Below are 13694 nucleotides of genomic sequence, written 5' to 3'. Positions count from 1 at the left end.
ATTGGATCCTGCAATTCCCAACCCTGGTTCTTTTTTTTTTTTTTTTTTTTTTTTTGCGGTACGCGGGCCTCTCGCTGCCGTGGCCTCTTCCACTGCGGAGCACAGGCTCCGGACACACAGGCTCAGCGGCCATGGCTCACGGGCCCAGCCGCTCCACGGCATGTGGGATCTTCCCGGACCGGGGCACGAACCCGTGTCCCCTGCATTGGCAGGCGGACTCTCAACCACTGCGCCACCAGGGAAGCCCCCCCAACCCTGGTTCTTGATGATAATCATGACAACGTCAACAGTAGCCAACGTTTATTGATCACTAACACCATGCAAGGGATGTTCTAACCACTTTCCCTGTATTGATCCATTAACCCTACAACAGCCTTAGAAGATACATACATACATAGATTATTATTCCATTTTAGAGATAGGGAAACTGAGGCAGAGAAAGTTCCATAACTTTATGCAACGTCACATAGCCCAACATATCTGTTTCCAAAGCCCATACTTGTATCCATTTCTCTATACTGCCTTTCAATCAGAATCTCCTGAAATATTTGTTAAAAATATATTTCTGGGTACAAACTTGATTAGAGGACAGAGTTTCTCAACCTCAGCACTCTTGACATTGTGGCTGGATAATTCTATGTCGGGGTGAGGGGGCTGTAGGATGTTAAGCAGCTTCCCTGGCCTCTACCCACTAGGCGCCAGGAGCGCCTCCCCCTGTTGTGATAACCAGGGACGTCCCCAGATGCTGCCTAATGTCCCCTGTGGGGATCCAGTAGCACCCTGCAGTTACGACAACCAGGAATGTCTTCAGACATCGCCAGCTGTCCACTGGTGGCAAACTCATCCCCATTTGAGAGCTTTTGATCTCCAGTGTGGTCCAGGCCAGGAATTTTTATTTTTAATATATTACACTTTGAGAAATTCTGATGAGCAGACAAGTTTGTAAAACACCGCGCTCTGTGAACTTTAAAGGAGGAACAAGAAGAAACGTTATTGCCTTCACAGGTATCTCTGCAAGGCCTATCGATTCATGGTTCTGGGGAGAGCAGAGACAGGAGGGTGGCCAGTGCCCCATCTGCTTCCCGTGAGCACCAAGGGTGCCTTGGACCCCAGACCTATTCAGGATGGCGACCTCTTCCCACCCCGTGTGAGCACACCTCCCACTCCCTTTAGGCCAGTAGCCTGAGTTCTTCCTCCTCTCCCCCTCACCATGCCCAGCCTCAACTGCCCAGAGCACAAACAGAAGGCTACAAAGTGGTTAAACAAGTCACTTTGAGGTCACTAGAGCCACCACATGGAGATGATGTGCTGCTTCCCAAACCACTAACGTGGGGGAGGATGGGGGGCGGACAACAGTGCCAGACTGGTAACCCAGTCCAAGGTGCCCCTGCTGCCTTGCTCTGGTACGTAACGGAAACGTCCAGGGAGGACACGGACTGCCACGTGAAGCTTCCACCCTCGTAGCCTGGTTCCTAGGAGTGTGGTCCACAGACCAGCAGCAGCAGCATCACTAGGGAACTTGTTAGAAATGCAGAATCTCTGCTGCTCCTGACCTGCTGAGTCAGAATCTGCATCGTAACGAGACCCCCAAGCAACTAGAAGGCTATTCTGTTTGAGAAGCACGAGGTATGGGTCTGTTCTATCCCAGGCTGTGTGCCTGGTCCGCTGTGGGCGTTGCCTTCACCGGGTAGAAATCATCTCCATTGTGCAGGTGGGGAAACCAAGGCACAGAGGCAGGGACTTGCTTGTCCATGGACATGCAGCTTGTGGAGTGGTAGGGTGGGAGGTCCCACACAGGTGTTTCCAGTTCCAGACCTGGGCTTTTTCCATCAGACCCCGCTGCCAGCCTGGTCTCATGCCTGGTCAGGTGCCGAATACACAGCAGGTTTCATCCCATCCTTCTTATTCCCTCAAGGTTCCCACCTAACGTCTTTCGCCTGCGTAAGCAGTCGCTGCAATAAGTATTCTTTAGTCTGTTTTTGGTGGCAGATTGAGAGCTACCCGGGGGCCTCCTCAAACCCATGTTAATTGAGGCATGAACTTGGGTGACATTTTAGTTCCATTGTCCGTGCAGAAAGGATCTGCTGAGCAGAAGGAGGGTGGCGAGGGGAATATTTGACCTATTCAAAAGAGAAAATAGAGAAGAATTCCCACTTTCGTAGAGAACCAGTCATCACCCTCATTGCAAAGGACCTTCATCATTTAGAGCAAGAAGCCGGGTGATTCTTGGGTGCACTGCCCCTCTGGGGCCACTCCTGGGCGCCGGCACTTGTATTCCAGTCCCAGCATCCTGGGGACGTTGTGGTCTCTGATAAAGATGAGCTGACATAGAGACTGAGTTACATGCTCACAGCTCTTTAATTCGCAGTAAACAAAGATCAAGTATATCCCCCAACATCTAGACTCAAGAAGCTGCTGCCTGCCCGGAACTCTTGAGTTCTTGTTGAAAGAACTCTGAGGAAGAGAACTGTAAATATAGAAATGTGCCCTTTAGGAGCTCCAGCTATGATCAGAGAATCTCGGGAGGAGAAAGGAGGCTGCCCTGCCACTGAGTCTGGTTCTCTGCCTCCAGAAAATGAAGACTTGGAAGCCCCTGGTAGCAGGCTTAAGGGTGTAGTGATAATAGTCACATACTCATAGCTGCTAACACCGTGTGCCAGACTCTATGCTAAGTACCCATATTATTATACCCATTTTAAGGATGGGGAAACCGAGGCCCTGGATGACTTGCCCAAAGACATACACAGCTTGAAAGATGCAGAATGAGGATTTGAACCTACGTGGTCTGGCTCTTTTCAGTGCTACTATAAGGGAACTGACCTGACCCCTTCACCACAGAGAAGGGGGTGTGGTTCCCAAGGGTCATGAAGCAGAGAGCAGGTGGGATGTTCCAAATACTAACAAGGGCTTTTGTTATTGAGGCTTCGAGTTCCCCCAACTAGCAGTGTGATCCTAGGATGATGCAGAAGAAAGAGCTTGGGTTTTAGAGTCATCGGATCTGGGTTCAAATCTTACAACTGTGTGAGTTTGTACATATCACTTGCCCTCTCCAAGCTCAGTTTCCTCATCTGTAAAATGGGAATCGTAACACCTGCTTTGCAGAGCTACGAGGATTAGAGTTGGGGGGATTAGAGGTAATGACAAAATGCAGTGCACTGTATATAGCACGTGCTCAGGAGTTTTTATTGACATTATTGTTGCTATTAATCCACTGCAGTGAGAACAATGCTAGACCCAAACTAAGGTCAATAATTACACTAGATCATAGGCTCCTCAAGGGAGCGGTCTGTGTTTTAATTGTTTCCGTAGCCCTAGACCAGAGGTCAGCAAACTACAGCCCCTGGGCTACATCCAGCCCACTACCTGTATTTGTAACTAACGTGCTTTTGGAGCACAGCCGCTGCCCGTTCATTTTCCTGTCTGCGGCTGCGTTCACACTGTAACAGCAGAGTTGAGTAGTTGCAAAGCTGGAAATACTTATTGTCTGGCCTTTTGCTGAAAAGGTTTATTGATCTCGGCCCCAGACCGTAGTTTTAGACCTGGTAGATAATAAGGGCTCAGTATTTTATTTCTCTAACCCTTGATGCTGTATCTGAATCCTGGCTCTGCCATTACCTTGCTGTGTGACCTTAGATAAGTAAGTCCCTTTCTTCTCTGGGACTCAGCCTCCTTGAAAATTTGGTTTACATAAATGGTTCTCAAACACTGCAGCACAATCACCTGGGAGGCTTTTTTTGGATACGGATTCCTAAACCTCATCTTCAGAGATGTTGGTTCAGTAGGTCGGCGGGAAGGACTCCGCAGTCTCCACAGGTGGCTCTGATGTGCAGCCAGGTCAGGTGTCCTTTGCATTAGCCTCAAACCCTAGTGAGCAAATGAACCACCTTCAAAGCCTGTGAAGAATACAGATTTCTAAGCCCCACTCCTGAAGGTTCCGATCAGTAAATCCAGGGTGTTCCTTGTGAGTCTGTAAGTCAGTTACAATGCCCAGGAGGCAATAGGGAACGGTAGGGACTGTGGTGAGCCAAAAACCCCATGGCCATCTAAAGGGACAGGTGCTATTCAGCTTTAACTACTTGTCACCATGTAGGAGCATGGGGCCAGATCGTTTCTGTTCAGAGGGAAACCAAAAGTTGCTTCTGTAAAGTCTTCTACCTTTTAAATGTTGTCAGCTAATTAAATTTTAACACATTCTTCTGGACAACTAAAATATATCCGTAAGAGGAATTAGACCTCCAGCTAAATGATTTCTGAGATCCATCCCAGCTATAAGCATCTAGGATATAATTTATTTCACAGATATTTAAGTGATGCTTACTACATGTCCATCATTGCTTTAAATGCTTTACAAATGTTAACTCATTCAATCCTAACACCCTTTTTACAGATGAGGAAACTGAGAACAGAGAGGGCAGTAAGTGTCAGAGCTGGGATGTGGATCCAGGCAGGCTGGCTGCAGAGCCCGGCTCCTAAATGCCCACCTACCCTCATCCCCACTTGCTGACATTGTTCTTTTTATTTCGTGAGCGCAGCAGACGGCCCGGCCCACCTTCTTTGCCCGCAAGTTCGAAGCCGTGGTGAATCAGGAAATCATTGGGCAGCTGGACTATTACCTGTATGGGAACTACCCCGCGGGCACCCCGGGCCTCCGCGCGTACTGGGAGAATGTCTACGATGAGCCTGACGGCATCCACAGCCTGAGCGACGTGACACTGACCTTGTATCATTCCTTCTCCCGCCTGGGCCTCCGCCGGGCGGAGCTGTTGCTGCACGACGCCGGGGAGAACAGCTGCAGGTGAGCCCGGGAGCAGGGGGACCAGGGATGAGGGAACGTCCTCCTCTGTAGGGGCTGCGGCTCCACCCAAGCTTCTCCCTAAAACCATCCACGCAGACATCCCAGCGTTCAGAGCATTTCCTGTCTAAGCCTTCGTCACCTTTTTACCTTCTCAGGATAGCAGATCTACTATTTACCTAATTATTTCCTTTCTGTGGACTCATTCTTTGTGCTAAATATATGTATTTTAGAAGGAAGCTTTATGTCACCGTATTAGATAGTTATTTTTGTTCCACATGGAAAGTAATCATGAAAATACAGAACTTTTCTTTTTTACTTTTTATTATGGAAAATGTCAAATATACACCAAATAGAGAGAAAAGTGTAACCCCATCTCTCATCACCAGCTCTAGCAATTACCAGCTCCCGGCCAATGCGGTTTCATCTGCGCCTTCACTCACCTTCCCCTCGTCCCAGATCAGTTTGATTGAAGCAAATCCCGTAAATATTTTATCTCTGAAAATTGACTCCTTTTTAAAATGTAACCATACTATCATTGTTACACCTAAAAACATAACCAAAAACATCACGAAAAGGCATAACTATTATTTAAAATGTTCGTGTACCCTTTAGAATCATCTCACCTACCACTAGTGGGTACCAGTCGACACTTCAGGAAAGAATGTTCTAGAATATATGAATAGAAGATGGAAGGTGGGAAAACGATTCAACATAACCCCATCTCTCCCCTGCCTTTCCCTAAGCCAGCCAACCCTTCTCATTTTGTGTACCTTCTCTTCCGTTCTCTAGCAATGTACATTGCAGATATTTCCACAATGACAACAGGGATTTGGTGTCCTGCTTCTTTCGCTCGGCATTATAATACTAGCCCGTCTTCTCCTCGCTGCTCTGCAGCTTCCTTAAGGATAATGACCCTTTTTTTTTTTTTTTTTGCGGTACGCGGGCCTCTCACCATCGTGGCCTCTCCCGCCGCGGAGCACAGGCTCCGGAGGCGCAGGCTCAGCGGCCATGGCTCACGGGCCCAGCCGTTCCGCGGCATGTGGGATCTTCCCGGACCAGGGCACGAACCCACGTCCCCTGCATCGGCAGGCGGACTGTCAACCACTGCGCCACCAGGGAAGCCCTAATGACCCTTTTTAATGCCACTAGTATTCCACTGAGTAGGAATTCCGGAGTTTGCTTAATTCAGCCCTTTCCTGTTGCTATTGTCAGTAATGGACCATTGTACATAATGTTCTGATGAATATCTTTTTGCAGAAAGCCTCTTTTATCCCCCTTCTCTTTTCTGATTATTTCCTGAGGATGGGTTCCCAGAAGTGCCTCTAGCCACTCTCCTTCTCCTTCTTGTTCTGCCTCCCACCTTCCTCTTTAAACAACAAAGAAAAAAAAGTATTAATATCAGTCTTTCCCCACTGAGCCTTCTGTGTCCCTCCCTGCCCCGCTCTTCCCTCTTCTCAAGAACAGAAGAAAGAGAGGAAAGGAACCATTTTGTTCCCTAAAACTCTGAAAACATGGGGCCCCATGCATGCACACCAGCTGGATTTCCACAGGGCTGCAACAGTTTTTCCCTCAGCCTTCCCTCTCCTCTCCCTGCAGGTTCTGGTTTAGTTAAAAGGGAGACCAGAATGGGTTAGGAACCCAGGACCTGCCATTTGAACTCCACTCTACTTACTAGCTATTGACCTTGGACAAGTCATGAACCTCTCAGAGCCTCAGTTTTCTCGTCTGTAAAATGGGAGTAATCATAAGCCTTACAGCCAATGGTGGTGTGAGGTTTAAAGGGGATAATCCTCCAAAACTACCTTATGAGTTATGTATTATTATTATTAGCCCCATTTTAACAGTATTTTACATATGAAGTGCTTGGTACATGTTTATGCTGTTGTTGGTATCTTAGTTGCCCATATTCTTAAACTGCCAAAAGCAGCCAATAGGGAGCCGGCTGTGTGAGCTACACGCTCCATCACTGGTTATATGAACTGTTCATCGCTTCCTCTGCGCTGTTCTTTGCTGACCGTCCCCACTGTCCGCACTCATTCTACCTTTTCCCAGTCTTCCAGGGTCATCTCAGGTGCCACATCCTCTGTGAAACTTGCTAAGAGCTCCCCGATAGCCCACCCCGTGCCTCTCCTGAGCCCACAGTAGCCTCCAACACTCCCACTGCACTTAGCAGCAGTGTCTTGGATCGAGGCCGTTGGTGAATGTCTTTTCCCCCTGCTGGTCCGGGGTTAGAATCCCTGGCCGAGGAACCACATGTGTGTCCCCAGTAGATGGCACAGTGCCCGATGCTTGGGAGGCAAATGCCGTTTAAGAGTAGTTTTAATCCCAGGCTTCATAGCATTTATAAGGTAAATAATCTTACAGAAAATTTCAAAAGATTCCTCCAATTGATTTATAGTTGTTGAAATTTTCACCTGGTATTTGTTTGGGGATTAAGCAAGCCATCAAGTTGCCTCAGGCCCGGAATCCTTTGGCTTCTACCCCGTTTTTTATTATAATGGAACCATTGTGCCTCGCTGTGGGAAAAGCCAATATATATTTATGAATATGGGCCTGCAAATAAATCAGGACAAAGGACCCTTGTCCCAAAGGCAAAAAAGAGTAAATTTCTACCCCTGGGCTCTCTGGGGAAACAGCAAGTGAAAACTTTATTTCAGGAGTCTCATTTCCTCTGGGCATTTCATGCAAATTGTGTCTTTCTAGTCTATAGTATAACCTTTCATAAAAATAATGTTTATTGACTTTTACTCATTAGGTAATAACATTTGTTCATTGCAGAAAATCTCAAAATGGCAGTTTGAAAGTTTTCTTGTGAGCCCCGTCCAGAGATAAGGAAGTCAGTATTTTATTACATGTCCTCAAATTCAGATGCCATCAGGACCAGGCAGGAAGCATGTATCCTCAGCACGGGGTGGGCTGACCTGTAAACCAGGGACCCCCGCCGGGGCCCCGGTGCTGAACGCCAGCATATCCTTGCCCTCCGGCACATTCCTTGTAGGAATGTACCTTTGGGGTTGCCAGTCACATCTCCTGAATTTTCAAGACAAATCAGAAATCCACAGTTTTGTGTGAGCCTCCTAATTTTTTAATACCCACCTCATTTAAATAAGAAGCAAAAGCACCTTTGGGCCAAGTGAACGCACCTGAGGCATCCTTTAGGTTCTATTGTATTGCACCTGGCATCTTGTTACAACTCCCTTCTTAGTCTTAATTACTTAATTACCATATAGAGTCTAGAGGAGGTACGGGGGGGGGGGGGGGGGGGGGGGGGGCTTTGTGTTCAGTCCTGGGTTACAGGTTCCCTAGATGTACCTTAGAAGCAAAGGGTTCAAGAGAAAATCCTTCTAGAATCTTCCCTCAAACAGTAAGTATGGATTGAGCACCTACCATGTGGCAGGCTGTGTTAGGCACTGGGTGCTCAGCCATGACCCAGACGGACCAGGTCCCGAGCTCAAGGCCCTCCCATGCTAGTGTGAAAGCAGGCTGTACCCCAGCTCACAGAAACAAGAACAAAAGATCTATAGAGAATGAAGAATGAAGATAAACTCAAGTAACAGCAGTGAGCTGGTGACTTAAGTTCAGGGGTCAAGGAAGGTCTCTCTGAGACGGTAACATTTAAGCAAATTAAGACAGAGACAACTATGCAACCATAAGAGGAAAAGAGCATCTCCAGCAGAGAGAATGTCCTATGCAAAGGCCCTGAGGTGAAAAGGAGCTTAGCATGTTCAAGAATCCAAAATAAGGTCCACGTGGGGCTTCCCTGGTGGCGCAATGGTTGGGAGTCCGCCTGCCGATGCAGGGGACGCGGGTTCGTGCCCCGGTCCGGGAAGATCCCACGTGCCGCGGAGCTGCTGGGCCCGTGAGCCATGGCCACTGAGCCTGCGCGTCCGGAGCCTGTGCTCCGCAACGGGAGAGGCCACAGCAGTGAGAGGCCCGCGTACCGCAAAGAAAAAAAAAATAATAATAAGGTCCACGTGGCTAGAAGGTGGTAGGTTGGGACGGAGGAACAATGAGGCTAGAGAAAGAGGTAGGAGTTTTAGACCAGGTAAGGAGTCTGGGTTTTACCCAAGCATAAGCAAAACCCCTTGCAGTATTTAAGGAAGGGACAATGCATATTGCTACTATGAGAGTCGGTTATAGCAGACAGAAGTAGGAGGAAGACGAGTAAGGACGCTTCTGCAAAGGTCCAGCAAGACGTGATGTTGGCTTGACCAAGATGCTGGCGGTGCATAGGACAGTAGAGGATGGATTCAGGTGGAGAAAACAGGATTTCTTGGAAGAGATAAGGGAAAGCGAGCAACCCAGGATTAACTCCTAGCTCTCTGCGGCGCTCGACCATTGCTCGCCTGCCTGACCCCTTAGCAGCGCCCCATACAACTGACCACCGCCTTCTGGAAACACTTTCTTCTTTTAACTCCCGTGACAGCAATCTGTCCTGCTTTTCTTCCACCTTTACTAGTCAAACACTGACGACCTACCATTTACCTATTGCAGTAATGTCGTGTAACAAGCCCCAAATCAGTGCTTTGAAACGTTAAGCATTTACAGAGCCTTCAAGTTTGCAGGCGAGCTGGGCAGCTTTCCTGGGCTCAGCTGGCGTCTCTCCTGCATCTGCAGCCAGCTGTAGGTCTTGGCTGGGAGTGGTTGGCGGGTCTAGGATGGCTTCGGCTGGGATACCTGGGGTGGCTCTGCCCTGCTCTGAGTGTCTCATCCCTCCACAGGCTACTCTAGGCGTGCTCTCGTGGTGATCACAGAAGAGCAAGAGAGAGAGTGGAAACGTGCAAGGCTACTTGGGGCCCTGGCTCAGAACTGGCATGATGCATCCCCCTCTTCTGGCCAAAGCAGATTTGAGATGGGGGAATAGACTCACCTCATCGGTGCAAGGAAACCTACAGAGTCACATGGGAAAGAGACAGGAGAGGTGACAAATTGCAGGCAACCCCAGGACACTCTCACAGTGCCATCTATGCTGTCCACAATCGTCACTAGCCACAAGGAGACATTTAAGTCTAAATTAACTACAATTTCAAATGCAGTTCCTCGGTTACACCAGCCACATTTCAAGTGCTCAGGTGTCAGAAGTGGCCGAGGCTACTGAACTGAACTGCACAGATGCAGAACATTCCATCATGGCAGTGAGTTCTGCAGCACAGTCCAGAGGGAGGGTTTTCTGCTTCCAAAGTCCAGACCAAAGTGGACTTGCGTGGGCCGGGAATGCCCAGCAAGCAGTCTGAAGACAGTGCAGGTTTTTTTTCTCGAAGCCCCGAAGGCATCCGATAACAAGGCAGTGATTTCGGGAGATGCGTAACACAGGAAGGCAGCTTCCCTAACTGTTATAATCAGACATAAAGACTTAAACTCCAGAGCAGGACCAGAGGAAAGGAAGGCTGAGAGGGACAGTGATTTGTGGAATGCTGTCATTAAGGAACCACAAGCACCCGCTAAGTACCATGCGCCTTACACACTGCAGGAGCCGACAGCTTTTCATTTCACAAGTAGGAAGGACAAAGAACTGGGCTCGTCCAGGCTCCTCCCTCCTTCTCTCTTCACTCCCCCCTCCTCTGGGCATCTCTGCTTAGCTTCCCTGCCCCTTTCAGCGAGAAGCCTTTGCGGATCAAAGGCATGCATCTTAAAACGAGCTACCTACTTGTGTATGTATGAATTTATCTCAGTTTGGCAGTAATTTTTAAGGACCATACCCAGTGCCACTGGTAAGGACAGTGAAGTGTAAATCAGTACAACCTTTCTGATAAACTTGGGCAGCAGACATCAAGAGCCCCTTGGAGATTAGAGAGGAAGAAAGATGTTCCCCAAAACATTTTTGCTCAAGGATGGTTAATGCAGCATTGTTTAGAATGACAAAAAATTAGAAACCAGTTGAACACCCAATGATGGAGAACTTTCTCTATAATATAATAATACCATATTTGGTATTATATTTCCATATCATGGTATTACGTACAATGGAAGAATGTATACACACACACACACACAAATCATGTTTTCAGAGACTATTCAAAGACATGATAGCGCTCAGGAAATACTATGAAGCAAGAGCAGGATATAGCCAGTGTGTATATTATGGTCCCAGCTATGTAGGATTTATGTAAATATGTGTGTAGAAAATAAGGCTGAAAAGAAATATGTCACGATGACATTGTTTGCACACCGTTGTCGCTTCTCAGTACGTAGCACTGGAGGGTCAGTGGATGTCTGTGAATTGACATCGTCTGTGGAGGGAAGCATCAGAAGTCGTCGTTTCTATTTTCTTGATTGTGCTCTCACACAGTCAGCATGTGTTACATTTATGATCAGCAAAAGGTTACTGTTAACAGTTACTGAGATCATAGCATCACAGGAAGCAGCTTTCAGGAACACAGCGAGCTTTGTATAAAATGGGGATTCTTTTAAGGACAGGACCGGCGTGATGGGTGGGGAACCCCACTGTGATCCAACACACGTCCAGCCCTGACCCATGAGCTTGCATGAGCCTGTGCGTGTTTTTCAGGTACTATCCAATGGGCCACCCAGCCTCTGTCCACCTCTACTTCCTTGCTGACCGTTTCCAGGGCTTTCTGATCAAGCATCATGCTACCAATCTGGCCGTGAGCAAACTCGAGACCCTGGAGACATGGGTGATGCCAAAGAAAGTCTTCAAGATCGCCAGCCCACCCAGCGACTTTGGGAGGCTTCAGTTTTCTGAGGTAAGAGGCCAGAAACTACCACACGACATCCCCTCTGGCAGTCCACTTGCTGGGTTCTGTTTCTGCTCTGACACTTGTAGTTGGAGCTGGAGGAGAAGAGGACTTGAAGAGGCCCCAAGATAAGCTGGCCCTGTGCCTGGAGAAGGTTCAGGGTGGTCGATATCAGTGCACCAACCAACCCGGAGCTTTGGTATATTTTTATAGTAGAACTTCTATTCCTTTTCATTTTTCACCCTAACCAGTGATTCCTCCTAAACCTATGTTAGTAATAAATCAGTAACAAACCAGTTTCCTAATGAAGTTGCGGCATGAGTCCCATCTTACAGATTGGAGAACTGAGGCCTACAGAGAGTCAGTGATTTTCTGGATCGTAGCTAGGAAGCAGGAGAGCTCAACATTGAATCCAGGTCTCTTAGGCCACAAATCCCATGCTTAATTGTGCTTTTGTTTCCCCAGTTCCTAACACAGGGTTTAACTCAAAGTAAGCACCAGATCAGTCATTGAACGGATGAGTGAACGGGTGCATGCGTGCATAGGGGGATGAACAGAGGTGTCAGTGGATGGACAGATGGTCTGATGCGTGGATCCATGGAATGCAGTTCCCACCTCCCCGGGACCGCACTGGCTTTTAGTTACTTTTCTGCCTGGGGAGATGGATTCACCTAACACCACCCTCGTAACATCAGCCCCACCTCGCGACCTGAAAGGCCCCACATGATCTGGCCTCTGTCTGCTTCTCCAGCCTCATCCAGGACCACTCTTCTTCCCGCTCACTCTTCTTGCATCTTTGTCACACATGCCAAGTTGGTTCCTGCCTTGGGCTTGACACGTGGTGATCCTCCTTCCTAGAACACTGTCCGCCAGGTTTTCACCTTTTTTGTTGTTGTTGTTCATTCTGATCTAAGTCCAAATAGTGCACCTTCAGAGAAGCCTTCCGTGCCCACCCACTTAGGCCGCATTTCTACACCCAACACGTCTCTATTTTATTTCTTCCTTCGCATTTACCATCTCAAGTGATCTTGTTGATTTCTCTGATCACTTGGTGATTGTCGGCAAGGGAGCAGAGATTGCAGCACTGGCTCACTGCTGCACCCTCAGCACATACAAGAGTACACAGCCTTCGTAGAGGCGGAATGAGATTTCTGAATGAGTGAGTGTACGTGCTTGGGTAGCGATGCTGGTGGGAAGGGGAGACATGAGCAAGCTTGGTGAGCGTTGCCCACACAAAATTCCAGCACCTGATTTCTAACTTCCCCACGTCAGCAAGAAGCTAAACGGGTGATTTCATTCCCGGAGTTCAACATCCCCCATGTGTTTGGCTGCTGGGTTAGGGATGAAGAATCCTGTTTTAGAATATGGAGAATCTTGAAGGTCAGGAGTGGGGTGGGAGGAAGTGTCTGAGTTGCTTCCATTTTCCTTGCTGGTCCTTTTCCAGTCCCTCTGGCCCCGCCTGGCCGACCTGTGCCCGACTGGATGGGCACTGAACAGGCATGGGTGGAAGTTTCTTGTTCAGCCACCATTTTCAGTTAAGGCTCCACATGGATTGGCCGGATCCGAGCTGCCATGGGAGCCCACTCCATAAATTACTGGCGTCAGGGGGCAATTAGACGCTGTCCCAGTTGGATTCTGTGCTGGGGGCCCAAGAGGCCAATTGAAGACATTAATGTCCCATTAGGGAGATGGATGCCTGGTGGCTGGGCTCTCCCTGTTTATCAGCCTGCCAGCGGGCGACTGGGCACTTCCGGCAGTGACGGATGTTGGCCCCTCTGTGACCAGTGATTTGTAAGGGTTTCCGCTACAGCTCTGGTGCCCTTGGTGTGGGAACCACCCAGCTCTCTGGCAGAGTAACAGCGTGTGATGCAGGGAACCCTGAAACTCGTGTCTTGATTTTTTTCCCCCTTAGTTTTAAGGCAAACAGTGTAAAATTGGATGTGAAGGGGGGAACGAGCTGCAGGGCCACTTTGTGGGCTGTTGAGAACCTCCGCCGGGTCAGCACTGTCCCAGGGCTTTGCATAGGGCCTGGCTCATGGCAGGCGGCCAGTGTCATTGAATAGCTCCGATTTCTCCATCCCTGGGAGTCCCATGTTAGTGGCTTAGAGGAAACATGCTCATTCCTTCAGCAGGCAGCCCCCAAGTGCCTACAATACATGAGGTGTGGGAGGGGCAGTAGTGTACCAGACAGACCAGGCCCTTGT

General features: G+C 48.6%; 1 protein-coding gene across 1 annotated transcript in view; it reads left to right on the top strand.

Annotated features, from left to right (window-relative positions):
* The window catches only part of XYLT1 (xylosyltransferase 1), a gene marked incomplete at both ends in the record, with an annotated part of 298048 nt that overhangs the window by 273869 nt on the left and 10485 nt on the right, over positions 1 to 13694 (top strand). The window contains 2 exons of the mRNA XM_082857206.1: positions 4533 to 4795; positions 11304 to 11499. Of these exons, the coding sequence (XP_082713332.1) occupies positions 4533 to 4795; positions 11304 to 11499 (459 nt within the window). The remainder of the gene's footprint in view (positions 1 to 4532; positions 4796 to 11303; positions 11500 to 13694) is intronic.

Source organism: Leucopleurus acutus, assembly GCF_964270905.1.
Source record: "Leucopleurus acutus genome assembly, chromosome: 16".
Taxonomy (NCBI): Eukaryota; Metazoa; Chordata; class Mammalia; order Artiodactyla; family Delphinidae; genus Leucopleurus; species Leucopleurus acutus.
Note: the sequence above shows the minus strand (reverse complement) of the source record. Positions and strands in the feature narration are given on the sequence as shown.